The sequence below is a fragment of the Pagrus major genome, chromosome 20, assembly GCF_040436345.1.
Source record: "Pagrus major chromosome 20, Pma_NU_1.0".
NCBI lineage: Eukaryota > Metazoa > Chordata > Actinopteri > Spariformes > Sparidae > Pagrus > Pagrus major.
The window spans coordinates 10,588,979-10,601,434 of NC_133234.1; the positions used below are offsets into that span (position 1 = coordinate 10,588,979).

General features: G+C 40.4%; 2 protein-coding genes across 3 annotated transcripts; both read right to left on the reverse strand.

Annotated features, from left to right (window-relative positions):
* Positions 1 to 41: 41 nt before the first annotated feature.
* On the reverse strand, positions 42 to 3,921 carry mlst8 (MTOR associated protein, LST8 homolog (S. cerevisiae)). Its single transcript, XM_073489926.1, has 8 exons — positions 3,826 to 3,921; positions 3,355 to 3,528; positions 2,928 to 2,979; positions 2,272 to 2,510; positions 2,005 to 2,157; positions 1,780 to 1,904; positions 1,504 to 1,667; positions 42 to 775 (listed from the first exon to the last, which is right to left on the reverse strand). Exons 2-8 carry the CDS (start codon positions 3,481 to 3,483, stop codon positions 657 to 659), a joined length of 981 nt encoding a protein of 326 aa, XP_073346027.1. The 5' UTR covers positions 3,484 to 3,528; positions 3,826 to 3,921; the 3' UTR covers positions 42 to 656.
* Positions 3,922 to 4,495: 574 nt separating this feature from the next.
* meiob (meiosis specific with OB-fold) lies at positions 4,496 to 11,975 on the reverse strand. Of its 2 annotated transcripts, none has more exons than XM_073489924.1 (14): positions 11,894 to 11,975; positions 11,452 to 11,566; positions 11,179 to 11,236; positions 10,874 to 11,005; positions 10,439 to 10,511; positions 10,068 to 10,263; positions 8,369 to 8,469; positions 8,113 to 8,165; positions 7,830 to 7,925; positions 7,542 to 7,634; positions 5,505 to 5,649; positions 5,210 to 5,396; positions 4,878 to 4,964; positions 4,496 to 4,791 (listed from the first exon to the last, which is right to left on the reverse strand). In XM_073489924.1, the coding sequence occupies exons 2-14, from the start codon at positions 11,506 to 11,508 to the stop codon at positions 4,678 to 4,680; spliced, it is 1,392 nt and encodes a 463-aa protein (XP_073346025.1). In that variant the 5' UTR covers positions 11,509 to 11,566; positions 11,894 to 11,975; the 3' UTR covers positions 4,496 to 4,677. The 2 variants fall into 2 exon arrangements, with proteins under 2 accessions (XP_073346025.1, XP_073346026.1); XM_073489925.1 differs by lacking the exon at positions 11,894 to 11,975 and adding an exon at positions 11,785 to 11,848.
* Between the last annotated feature and the right edge of the window lie 481 nt (positions 11,976 to 12,456).

Sequence of the window (12,456 nt, forward strand, 5' to 3'; positions counted from 1 at the left end):
GTTTCTTCGTTAGAATGAAAAAAGGAGAAAACACAAACTAATTATTTCTATGAATGACGTCTTTACTGTGGATTCTCTTTATGTACATCACTTTCTCTTGAACCTCGCTGACCCACATGTGATTATTAACAAGAGCACAACTTTGAATTAAGAGAATTAAATGAATCAAACATATCACACATGAGAAATACATAAATTCCACAGCACATCCAGGTTAAAGTGAATAATGTGGTCCTTTTGATATAATAAATATGGTGCTGTATAAAACTGAGTTGAAGGTGAAATGGAAATTAAAAACAAAGGGATCGATCATTCTCACATATTTCAATCAGACCCATTTTCATACTGTTGGTACATACACTTTTCCATGTGCCCACTTAAAGTTGCTGCAAAATGGTGTGCTGTTCCTTTAAGCAGGATTTGGCCTGTACTCTCCTGTTTATACTTACAGGTACCTGTCAAGGAAGAGCACTGTAGACATCCTGGTGGCTGAGATTCATCGTAATGTTCAAACACTTTCTCAGGATGATCATTTCTGGGAAAAATGTTAAAGAACTCCAACTGATGCCAACGGCACATCTTCCAAAGAGTTCTCGTTCCACCTCTGCACGCACCGTCTCCTCACTCTTTCTTCCTCCTCCTCCTCCTCTTCCTCTTCAGCCCAGCACACTGTCATTGAAGGCCAGACACACCACAGCCTTCTGGTGGCCGCTGTATTCCCTCTTGATCTCCCCGGTCTCCACACACCACAGACGAGCCAGGTTGTCTGAGGAGGCTGTTGGATGGAAACAAAGAGTCAGAACCTGATATTCACCTAAAGGTATATTTACACTCCAGTTATCAAACCTCTACCTGCTTCTCTAACAGCACTTAGTACTTTCGGAGCGGTATTTAAGGAAACAACGTTTATTGAGAAAAAACTTTCACAAACTGTTTCAAATCCTTAGCAAAATGACTAAAATGCATCCTCTTTGTTAATCCTCCACCCCTGTCCTTTGCTTAGGTTTTTGCCATTTTTGGTAGATTAATTAACTTAAATTTACATCATTTGGAAGTGATAAATTTGATCAACCTTTGTATTTCCACTGGAACCATTACTCCCCATTAATGATCTTTTCATTTGCTCCTGAAATGAGCAGCACTTTGTAAAGTCTGTTTCAATCTGAGCTCTATACATTCATCATCAGCCACCCCTCTGACATTTTTAAATGTTACCACTAATGATGGTTTACAGGTACATGTGATGAATTAGTGGTACAGGCGCTATAAATGGCCTCAGCCATGCGTCAGGGTCACGTTAGGACAGCTGATCTGATGCTGTTGCAGAGCCTCGCTGATGCAACACAATCTTTTCAGTTTTTCTTCTTTACCATTCCTTTTATTGACAGATAAATCTTCACAGAGTTTTATGCATCTGGCCAAGACAATTTAATGAGTGTAAGGCTAGTCGTTGACATTGTGTTGCAGTGATCACCCCTTTGCCATGTTTGCTCATGTACTGACCAGTGACAATATACTGGGAGTCTCCAGAGAAAGCGCAGTCCCACATCCAGCCTCGAGACGTCTCTCCTGGATTGTTGCTCTTGATGCTCAGCTCCGTCATCAGCGAGAAGTTGGACGTCCTCCAGATCTTACAGGTCTGGTCTGCTGAGCAGGTGGCCAACAGACTGGAGATGACAACAAACAGGAAACAATCAGTATCACTTGAACAACATCACGGCAGGAAATCATCTTTCTTATCATTGTTTTAACAATAGAAAGTCTTATAAAGGCACTCACGTGGAGTCAGGGCTGAACTTGCAGCGGAGGGAGTAGCGTTTGTGTGCAGGAATCTTAGTCTTAGGAATGAGCTGAGTCACCTCATCTCCGATGCCTCCAGCGAGGTTCCACACATAACAGTTCCCCTGTTAGAGGAGCACAAAAGGAACGAAAGAGGCCGTTTTAATCATTTCACTCGACTTTAAACAAAAAAGGGCAGCCTGTTCAAACTGTTTGGATACCGACCGAGCTGTTGACTGCTGCCATGTAACTGGCATCTGGGTCAATGTGAACTGAGTTGACTGAGACCTCTGGCTCAGGAATCAGCTGTTCATTGTGGTCGGTCTTCAGATCCCAGATATGAATCACTCCGCTCTGGTCTCCAACAATCAGCTCCGCCTAAAAGAACATACAACACTGGCTGTTTACAGACTTGTTTGAGCAGTAAGCACATACTCTAATTGTTTGACAATAACGTTAAAACCAAACATACATGCTAGATCCTCGTCTCACCTGATTTGGATGCAGACAAACACAGTTGATTGGAGCATTGACCTGGAATATCCTCTGACACTGGAGATTTCTTGACCTCAGATCCCATATGCGAGCCATGCAGTCTTCTCCTCCCGTGTACATCCAGCGTCCATCTTCGTGGAAGCCCACAGATGTGATGTTCTTGCTGACGCCATCGTAGTTGATCACCGGGTTGGGGTTGTTGGAGTTCAGATCGTACATGCGGATGTGCTGATAACCTGAAACAAAGAGTGTGAATTTATACGAATACAATATTAATGAGGTAATAACACAAACTCTGAATAACTGAATAAACCAGCTGTTCTCAGAGGAAAATAAGGTCCCAGAACACTGTTTGAAGCTAGAAAGGTGGCAGGGTCCGCCACATAAAAACAAAGTAAAACAGTATGAAATTGTGTTGTCCTTTAAGGTCAGTTTGTTTATTCAGTCATGAAAACAAAGAGAGTTTGTTTATTTAGTTTGTTTAGGCATAAAAAAAAATGTCAATGAAGATCCTTCTCTTCTGATTATAATGTCTTCCCCAAAACTACACAGTGCTCCTTTAACTGTGCAATGCAAGCTGTGTATAAAGCATGACACTAATATGAGAAATAAAGAAGTGAGGAAATGAGGTTTGAGAACAGTTCTCAACCAACCTGCAGCTGCGATCATACTCCTGTCAGGTGTAACCTCAAGTGAATTTACTTGCTGGAAGCAAATGTTAAGGAAGTGGATTGTTTGGTTTTAGGTTGTTTCTATATTTTACAGTTCAGTTCAAATTTGAACAAGTCTCTCTTTGTGCTAAAAAGCAGAGGGACACACTGTAGTGATGATGCCATCTACAGACAAATCATGGAGCTGCTCCAGAGACAGTAAACAACAGCTCCTTTAACAGCATCCATGTCAAATTTACTGAACCATGAGGGAATCAGCTCCTCAAGATGTCAGCGGAAACTCTAAATTTGACTTTGGGTTTCCATGTAGGACAGTATGTCTGTGTTTATGATCTGTCTACTGTCCAAAAACATTTAAATATCACATTGATTTGTCGTTGTAACCGTCGGTTAGTCAGAGTAAGGATACAGAGTCCTGGTGCTGGACCGTCCTGGTGCAGATCCCGCTGTGGGCCTGCCAGAATCGGACCGTGTGGTCGTATCCAGCCGTGGCCAGAATGACCGGGTCGCTGCCCACCGTCCCCTGGTTCACATTCATGCTTCACTGCTGGCTGTCACTGCTCGGAGTGAGGCATGTATGACACTGCAGAGAAATATAGGAGACAGTCAGCTGCTGCAGTTTTCTGACTGCTGTTAAATGTCAACTTTCAACAGGGACGTGGTTTATTGTGATACTGTGGAAATAAAAGACAACTTCTAAGGTTCAGGCTAACGTTAGCAAAGCAGCCTCGCGATGTTAAACGGCTATGCAATTCAGACACTTTGCTGACGTCTCTACTTCAAAGCTAACACATTGTGACTGACACGATATTTCACTGTGTGATAACATTTCTGTCAATTTAAACTACGTGGCAGCAAAAATGTGACAAGTTTTGATTACCTTCAGTTGTTCGAGTTGACCACAAATCAGTACGTCCCCGTAGTGTGTCCCCTCAGCAACAAACGACGGTGATTAAAAGGTTCCGTGTTGATAACCTGTGCTTTGCCGCCACCTACTGACTGATTTCTATCACAGCAAAATGGATATTGTAAATGTAAATGTTCCTAACCAAAATTAATAAATCATAATTGATCTTCTTTTTTATATTTTGTATTAATAATCAGAATCTGCAAAGTAACCAGCAACTGAAGTTATTAATTGAATGTATTGAAGTAAAAAGAAAGAAAGAAGAAAAAACAGTATTTGCCTCTCAAATGGAGTGGAGTAGAAGCAGAGAGCAGCAATACATGGAATTACTCAAGTATAGAAGAAAAGTACCTTTAAAGCTGTGCTGAGATGCAGTCTATCAGCACAACAAAGTGTGTTTTCTAATATGGATATTATTTTAAATAGAAAACTGAATGACGTGTGGTTTAAGCATGGATGTATTAATAGATCCATGGGTTTAAGTAATAACTGAGTCAAAATATACATGAGAAAATGTAACAACATAAACTTAAATTGAGTTTTATTTGTAAGTGTGGTGTTTTTTAAATTAAATATCCTTTCATGGAAAAATATATTTGACATAACATCGACAAATGACTGATTTACACTGGTACAACAGAACATTCTTTAATAAATATATTTAAATAAATAAGTTAAATAAATACATAAATAATGCAGAGAAGGCATCTATCCTCAAAACACAAAGTCCACATGTGTAAATGACTATGGTCATTGTTAACATCTCAGTCAGAACAGAACCCAAATACAACGTGTGCTCTCCTGCTCAGTCGGTGCGAGTTGTGATCACAGCCGCTGCAGCAGGGCAGACATGTGCTGCTTCACCTCTCCTGGATCAGCCAGTGTGCAGGCCAGGATCACCCCTCTGATCCCACTCCTCATTGGAGTGGACGGGAGGATCTACAACATATCATAAGAATCTTTAAACATGTGTTTTTATAGCTAACCCTCACGGCAGCAGAGCACTGAAAGCCAAAGTACAGTACCTTCACATATATTTTGCATCTCTCCAAAAGAAACTTCCACTTCATTGCAGTCCGCTGGTCATCAGTCAGCTTGGTAAACTCGTCTGTCTGCAACAGATGATGTGAAGAGCACAGATGCTAAACCTTTCATAACACTAGTTTATTTGATTTATATAAAATCTGACACGACTTTCTGGAGCCACACAGAACTCAAAAGCTCTCCACAACAGCATAGTCGGAAACATATTTTATCATGAACCGGTATTCTTCTCTCCTCTCTCATGTGATCTTATTCATATAAATACATGTAGAATTAAGGCTGAATAATCATCCCCATGTGAAGTTTTACTAACTGTGTAGCCGAGGGCCTGTTCTGCCACGGGGCTCCTGAGGGCGCAGCCGTGCAGGGTGCCAGTGTGGTCTGTGAAGTCCACCAGCAGGTCGAAGCCTGTGGAGGCTGAAAAGGCCTGATCTCTCCCTGGACACAGCTGGTTGGTGCAGCTCTGTGCATCTTCAATCACCTGAAACTTACACCTGGAGCTGAGACAGGAAAGAGAACAAACTGAGCAGAGAATTGTTAGATGAATGTGTTTATTCATATGATTGACGTGGAACATCAGAGTTGTGTTCATATTTGTGTGAGCTCACCAGCGAGTCCTGATGACTTTTGAAATAGAAGAGTCGAGGTCGAGTTTGGAGATGAAGCTGTATGTGATGCCAAAGAAAGCCTCTGGGTTCTCCTGAGCCTTCTCCTTAAGCTGAGTCACCGTGTACACATCAGTGATGGAATCCACTGCAGAGACAGAAACAGCAGCACAACCTCACACATTAATGTCTGCAGTCTGTCTCTCTCACAGGCTGCTCTTGTCAATGACAATTATCAGAAACAATTAAGGACAGGATGGTGATAAACGTTCTATCTTTTTTAAGAAGTACAAATGAGAGCACAATGTCCACCTTAAGTCCAATACATGATGGGAGAAAAACTACTCGTATGATGAATAACAAAGAACAATTTTCTAAAATGATTTCAGTGACGATTTAAAAACAATCACACTGACCAAATGTACTCTCATGAAAAGAGCAAACCAATCAGTCTGTTAGTTCCTCTATCAATACTGCTTGATTCCCACAAAATCAAATAGCTCTCAGCCTCCAGGCTCATTTGGTCTTACTGAAGATGTAAATCTTTAAAACTGACTCATGAATCAGTCCAGTTGCCAGGATGTAATGTTAGCAGTCAATGTTTTTGCAAACTAAAGATACGTCCAAGGTTAAAGTTTGTACCAAATGTGGCAGATCACTTTCACATTATATGCTTATTAGCTGCCTTTCACACCAGGAGGCTGAGGGGACGATGGTGCCATTATTACAGCCAACAAGGCTGCCAAACGGCCGACCGCAGTGAGAGTCACACCAGTGGATATTTTTAATGACACCTGGGGAAATTTCTCACTGTTTTTGTGGTGACAAAATGAGGTGTTTTGTTCAGGAGACCTCAGGATATTTTGAGTCATTTTTGTGGAGTGAAAAGCGGGTGTTTTTTTAAGGAGACCTGCGGACATTTCCATCCAATTCTTAACCCAAACCAAGTGGTTTCTGTGCCTAAACCGAAGCAGAGCAGTGTGACGAGAGAGAAATAGAAAATTCAACCTAAACAAATGTAAAGTTACAACATAAAGAAACGTTCAGTTTCAACTTATCTTTGGTTTCACAGAAATGTACTTAGCCAACATTTATTCTGGCGATTGGGTTGCATAAATATATAGTTTACTTTCTAAAAAAGGGTAAGTCATTTCTGAAGATGGATGGGCACAGCGGTTTTTAAGAAATGTTACTGTAACAGGAGTGAATTGTGCTTTTGTGCTTTTGAGTATGATTTTCCAGCCAGTGATTTGGTGCTAGTGTATTCACAGCACAATGGCGATATATATCGAATCGACTCAAAATCAGGTACTTGTTGACATTTATTCAATTGAAACAGTACAAAGACAAATATACAAACTATAATTCATGTTTTACCTCATCAACTTCATTGTTTTTTTCTAAATATATGCTTATTCTGCAACATATTTAAAACAGGGACAGGGGCAACAAAAACCTGGGAAAGTTGTGGAATAATCCAAAAACACAGTTCACAGGTAAACAGGTTCATTGATATCAGGTGATAGTATCGTGATTGAGTGTGAAAGGGGCATTCTCAAAAGGATCAGTCGTTCATAAGAAAGGATAGGGTTGAGGTTCACCACTTTGTGAAACACACGATTGTATAAAGGATATTACTACATAGGCTGAGAAACTGTTTGTAAATGATTACATCCTATTTTTATTTATGTTTTACACAGCGCCCCGTCTTTTTTGGAATTGGGGTTGTAGTTTTGGTCATTTCATGAGATTTGTTGACAGTGACAGAACATCACAAAACTTGTCCTTTTAAAGCATGAAAAAATATGATTTGGGCCATTTTGTGCCCAGAACTGAATCATTTTACACTTTACAAGTTACCTGTATCATAGATTTTAACATTATAACCCGACAACTCCACCCGAGGAAATTCAAAAGAGAGACAAAAACTCAAGAAATAGTAGAAATAAGAGCCAAGGTCTAAAAACACGAGGAATATTGTACCTAAAGACACAGCAAGACTTCGACTCATTCTAATAGTACCAGTGTAAGAAGAATTACCAGTCACATCTTCTGGCTTCTCATCTTGATCCAGTGCACCAGACTCTGATGCTTCTTTAGCGTAGCTGAACAGCAGGCTGGCCTCTCTGGTGTCTGACGGAAAATGATTGACAGCAGCAAAATGACAATATTCTACTTCACAGCAGGAAGATGATGTGTTTTTCTTACACTGCACACCATGACTGCTTGGGTCGCTACCAAAATAGCATTTCATTTCACTTGATCAATTGAATGCTAAATAGTTTTGTCAGATCCTGAGTGTCTGTGAATGCTGCTGTGATATCTTACCGGGATTGACAGTGATAATGGTTTTCGAGTTAACAGTGGCTGCCATGCTGTTGCGAAAGCTGTCAAAGCTAATCTTTGCATCGGCTATGAAGAGCACTTTGAATGGAGAATAAAAGTTAAAACAACAGTAAGTTATCTTAAACATAAACACACAGTTACAGCTCAGATATCCGCCTCCACGCCTCTCTTCAGTACAGTGTGTTAATGGGATGTGACAGGCGGGAATAACAGTGAAATAAAGATTCATGTTGTGGCTGGGAACGAGCAGAGGTTGTTAACCTACCCGTCTCCTTCGGTATCAGAGTTTGCACAAGTTGAATGGCCTCTCTGTCCCAGCTGTGAGTGAAACAGAGGTCAGGGGGAGCACAGTGAAAATCAAACACACATGCAGGTTAATTTAAAGCTTCATGTCACCAGAGTACACTTGCGGTAACTTAAAGATACATGACAGAGATCCATTGAGATGGAATATGGCACAAAAGCAACACAAGTAATAAATCTTTAGTCATTTTCCAAATGAATAAATGAGCGTGACGCACCAGACGAGCGGGAAGGAGGAGACAGAGTCATCAAAGAGCTTCACTTCCAGCCTCTGGCCTTTGCGTCTGTCTGAAGTGGTGAAGTGCTTGGGTTCTCCGATCTGTACAATGTAAACAGAATCATCTGAAGTTCCTATCACAGTATCTCCACTTCCTGTCAGAAAAGCACTGACATGAAGTTCAGGCTCTGGCCCCTCTCTGAACTCTGAGGCAGATCTTTGGGGCCATTATGGTAAGTCGGCATGTTCCACGCAGACAAAACAGACACAATGTGGTCTATTAGGCAATTTATATGATACGGATTAGGTCCATTTATAAACTTTGATATGCATGATTTTTAAATATTTGCTCAGCATCCGCACTCATTGTCAAAAACGTCCCACTTCAAGCTTATCAGGCTTCCCACTCTAGCCTCAGTGAGAGCTTCCAGGACCTTTCCATGACTGAGGTTCATAATGCCACATTGGACGACGTTTTAACAACCTTTTCCTTCTTGTTAATGTTGTTTTTGAGTTCAGGAAACTTTAACAACCCATTTTCCACCATAGTCGAGCTCACTGTGGAGAAAAAGACAGTTGAAAAACCACCATTTAATGCGATCAGTGTGTAGAAAAATCATGGTTTCTAAATGAGTCGATCAATTTTCCTCATATTCCCTGTTAGAAAAACACCTCTAAAAATGTTCATTACCAGTTGGAACCATGATTAAGTAAACGACCAACACTTCTATGAATGTTAATCATGGCTGTTGGCCCCCGAAATCTTCCCAGCTGGATTCCAACTCAGTTGGTCATTTAAACATAATACAGATTTGAAAAAACAAAAACGGGGCATTGAAAAAATACAATAATAAAGAAAAAAAGTAACTGCCCTCAGTTCAGAGCTGTGAGACATGTTTTTATGAAGAAAGTGGTTACATTTTCTCCACAGCTACAGTCCCTGTTAGTCCTACTGGATCAAAGTGCTGACACCAATATTTTGCATTTTATTAGAATTGTTTCGTTTCAAGATGTTTTGTGTCTATATATAGTAAAATTTGATGAAAAAACATGCCTGATTGACTTATATAACCTTTAAGCTTAGGTTGAACAGATTTTAGGGAAATTAAGCATTTGATGATAATCTAAGAAATTAAATTACAATAAGCAAAAATACTAATGTAGGCACTGAAAGACCATTTATATAGCAGAGTTCAAAGGGTTAACAATCAACCAAACCAACCACAGAAGAGGAGCAGATACCTTTTTCTTCACCAAGACTGACTTTAACACACCAGTATGGAAAGAAATTATCTCTTCTGATTCCCCCAAACCACATAGTGTACCTTTAAACTTAAAGGTTTAATATTTTTGGAAATATACTTCTTTGCTTTCTTGCCGAGAGTTAGTTAGTATGTCATGTCTGAATGTGGTTAGGTAACACCTCTAAAACTCATTAAAGAATATGTCATATCTTGTTCTGGCCACGAAACAGCCAGGCACATAACCCCCATTGTTTCACTCTCTACATGTATGCAGAAAAGCATTCTGGGAAATGTGACAACATTAATAAAACCAGATGAGGCAGGTTGGTGGAAATGTGGGCACACTAAACAAGTTAATTCAAAGACTGTGAAAGTGAAAGTGCGAATGCATTCAAATGTGAACTTCTCCTTCAATGCTAATGAACACTGACAGACCGTGGCCTTCAGGCGCCTTACCGACTTCACTGCAGCCAGTACATTTATCACCGTGCCATCCAGCTTCTGCCCGTTGGCCACGATGTCTCCCAGAGAGTAAAAATCTCTGGAGTCCTTCACTGGCAGGTGGATCAGCGGCAGCAGCCTGTCCATGGTGTCAGTGTCAGCACACAGATACACCTGGGAGTGAGCCTCCGCCACCAGCAGCCTGTAGAGGCTGAGACAGCAGATACAGGCACTTTGAACCAGTAAGTCTGTCAGACATTACACACGGTTACATCATATTTCACACAGCATTACACTGTGTTAACATCGCTACCCTACAGGTATCTAAAAGCACCGCAGGGTGAGGATGACTCTTCTGTATAACATCTATTGCGAGTGTTAATTACCTTGGTGTTGTGGGACAGAATCTCTCTCCTTTCTCTGGGTCTTTGGTCGCAACTAAAGGATTCTCGATGGTTACTGAAAAAATAATAAGAAACAACTTTGTTCAGGGAAATCAAGTTCATGTTTTTGCGCCGGATTTCAGGTTATTAAATATTCTTTTAAAGTTTGTGTTTTTTATATTTGGTGCAGCTTGATTTTCATATGACAAGATGCAGATTTCACTGTAATTGAAGATTTTGCAATCAAGAGCAGTGACTTTCTTAGTTTAATTTGATGACATTCAAGTACTCAAAATGGGAGGGTTTAGGAGTAAATAAGATTAGTGATAAATCAGGAAACTATGCAATGATAATTATAAAAAAAATCCATGCACTTCTGTGGCAATGAATAAAAAAGATGTTTAAGACTTGCGGGAACTTCCAGAGTGATTTCCTCACCACAGTCTCCAACGCTGAAGCTGCCGGAGAGCACGTTGATGTATCCATCGTTTCCCCAGGCTGTCACATTAATAAAGAAGTCAGGAGAGTCCTTGACTGTGAAGCTAAAAGTGAATCTGTCCACACCAATATCTGAAAATCAGACATACAGGTTAAGTTAGTGTTGCAGGTCAATGGAAAATAAGAGGAGACGAAGGCCCAGAGAGTGGGTATTCATTTATCTGTTCTCCAGAAGAGGGGGCTGGTGTACAACACACTGAGGTGTCAGTGACAGCTTGGGTGAGCGCCTATAGAAAGATACTTACTTTTTCTGTCAGGAAAGCTTTTTACATCAGATTTCCCAATGACGATGCCGGCCACTTTCTGAAAAACATTACAAGGACGACGACAGTGAGCAGACTTGTATATTTTGAGAGGTGAACACGGCTTACAAAGCAAACAGGCCTGGAATAACATTAAACACTGTTACACCAGTGTCTAACCACAATTAAATTGTATCACTCCTTTAAAGTTAAGGGCTGTTGTAAAAGAAAAACACATTAAATTGGTGTAACTGGCTGAAAATGATCTGGACTCACTGGATGGGAGAAGTTGGGATGCAGCTCAGAGATGGCGATGAAGGTGTGAGCAGCCATTTTGTGTCTTCATTAATAAACCTAATATCTAGAGCAGTTTTTATAACATTTACAGACCCTGAACGATGAAGGAAAGCAAATAAAACAATGTCAGTTAGCAGTTTGGTTTTAATTCCACTTGGGAAACTGTATTAGACCCTCTTCTGTTTTCTACAAGAGGTTAGCTCAAAACTAATACACAAGAGTAGCTTGTTGACTAATTTCTTAGCTAACAGTGAAACTAGTAATGTTAGCTGACTTGTTCACTGTCCTCACTCCTATACATAGCCTACATACCTCTGACTGACGACATGAAGTGACTCTTTATAAGAATTATTGCTCCCCTAGTTGGATTAAATCAGCTTGTACCTCAGATATTAGCTGTTTAAAGCAGTCTTATTTGTACCTGGGTCTGTTTTCCTCGCAGGCTTTTCGCGGCATTGCGGGGCTCAGATGCTGCCTTCAATGCAGTCGTAAATATAACAATTTCAAGCAAAGCTTATCTGCAGAGAAATGGATCAGTAAAAAATGTTTGTTTGACAGAAAGAGGGTTTGTCACATGCGTAGGTTTTAGCCATCTGTTTAATAGTATCCTATAAAACTCTGTATTTATTTGTTCATTGGTTTATTTGAATGATCCGCATTAGATGATGGTGCGGCAATCAGATCATCTTAATGTGGTCCAAACATGAGTCTAAAAATGATTTAAAGGACACATATTATGCTCATTTTCAGGTTCATAATTGTATTTTACTAGAATAGGTTTACATGCTTTAATGTTCAAAAAACACATCAGTTTTCTCATGCTGTCCAGTGTTGCAGCACTGTATTCACCCTCTGTATGAAACACTCTCCCCCCTTACCAATACCCAGTGTGCTCTGATTGGTCAGCTCACACACGCCTGAGCCAGCACCGCTAACAACAACAGAGCAGATGTGATAAGTCAATTCTTACCAATTCTACCAAAT

Bases quoted from the DNA above. Each gene is read 5' to 3' on its own strand.
- meiob (XM_073489924.1), bottom strand. From the start codon at position 11,508: ATGGCTGCTCACACCTTCATCGCCATCTCTGAGCTGCATCCCAACTTC. The intron at 10,512-10,873 runs GTGAGGAAATCA...TTATTTTTTCAG, and splicing joins CTTCAGCGTTGGAGACTGTG to TAACCATCGAGAATCCTTTA. The intron at 5,650-7,541 runs GTAATTCTTCTT...CTGTCTCTGCAG, and splicing joins GAAGCCAGAAGATGTGACTG to TGGATTCCATCACTGATGTG.
- mlst8 (XM_073489926.1), bottom strand. From the start codon at position 3,483: ATGAATGTGAACCAGGGGACGGTGGGCAGCGACCCGGTCATTCTGGCC. The intron at 2,158-2,271 runs GTGAGACGAGGA...ATGTTCTTTTAG, and splicing joins TTTGTCTGCATCCAAATCAG to GCGGAGCTGATTGTTGGAGA. The intron at 1,668-1,779 runs GTGAGTGCCTTT...TGTCATCTCCAG, and splicing joins AAGTTCAGCCCTGACTCCAC to TCTGTTGGCCACCTGCTCAG.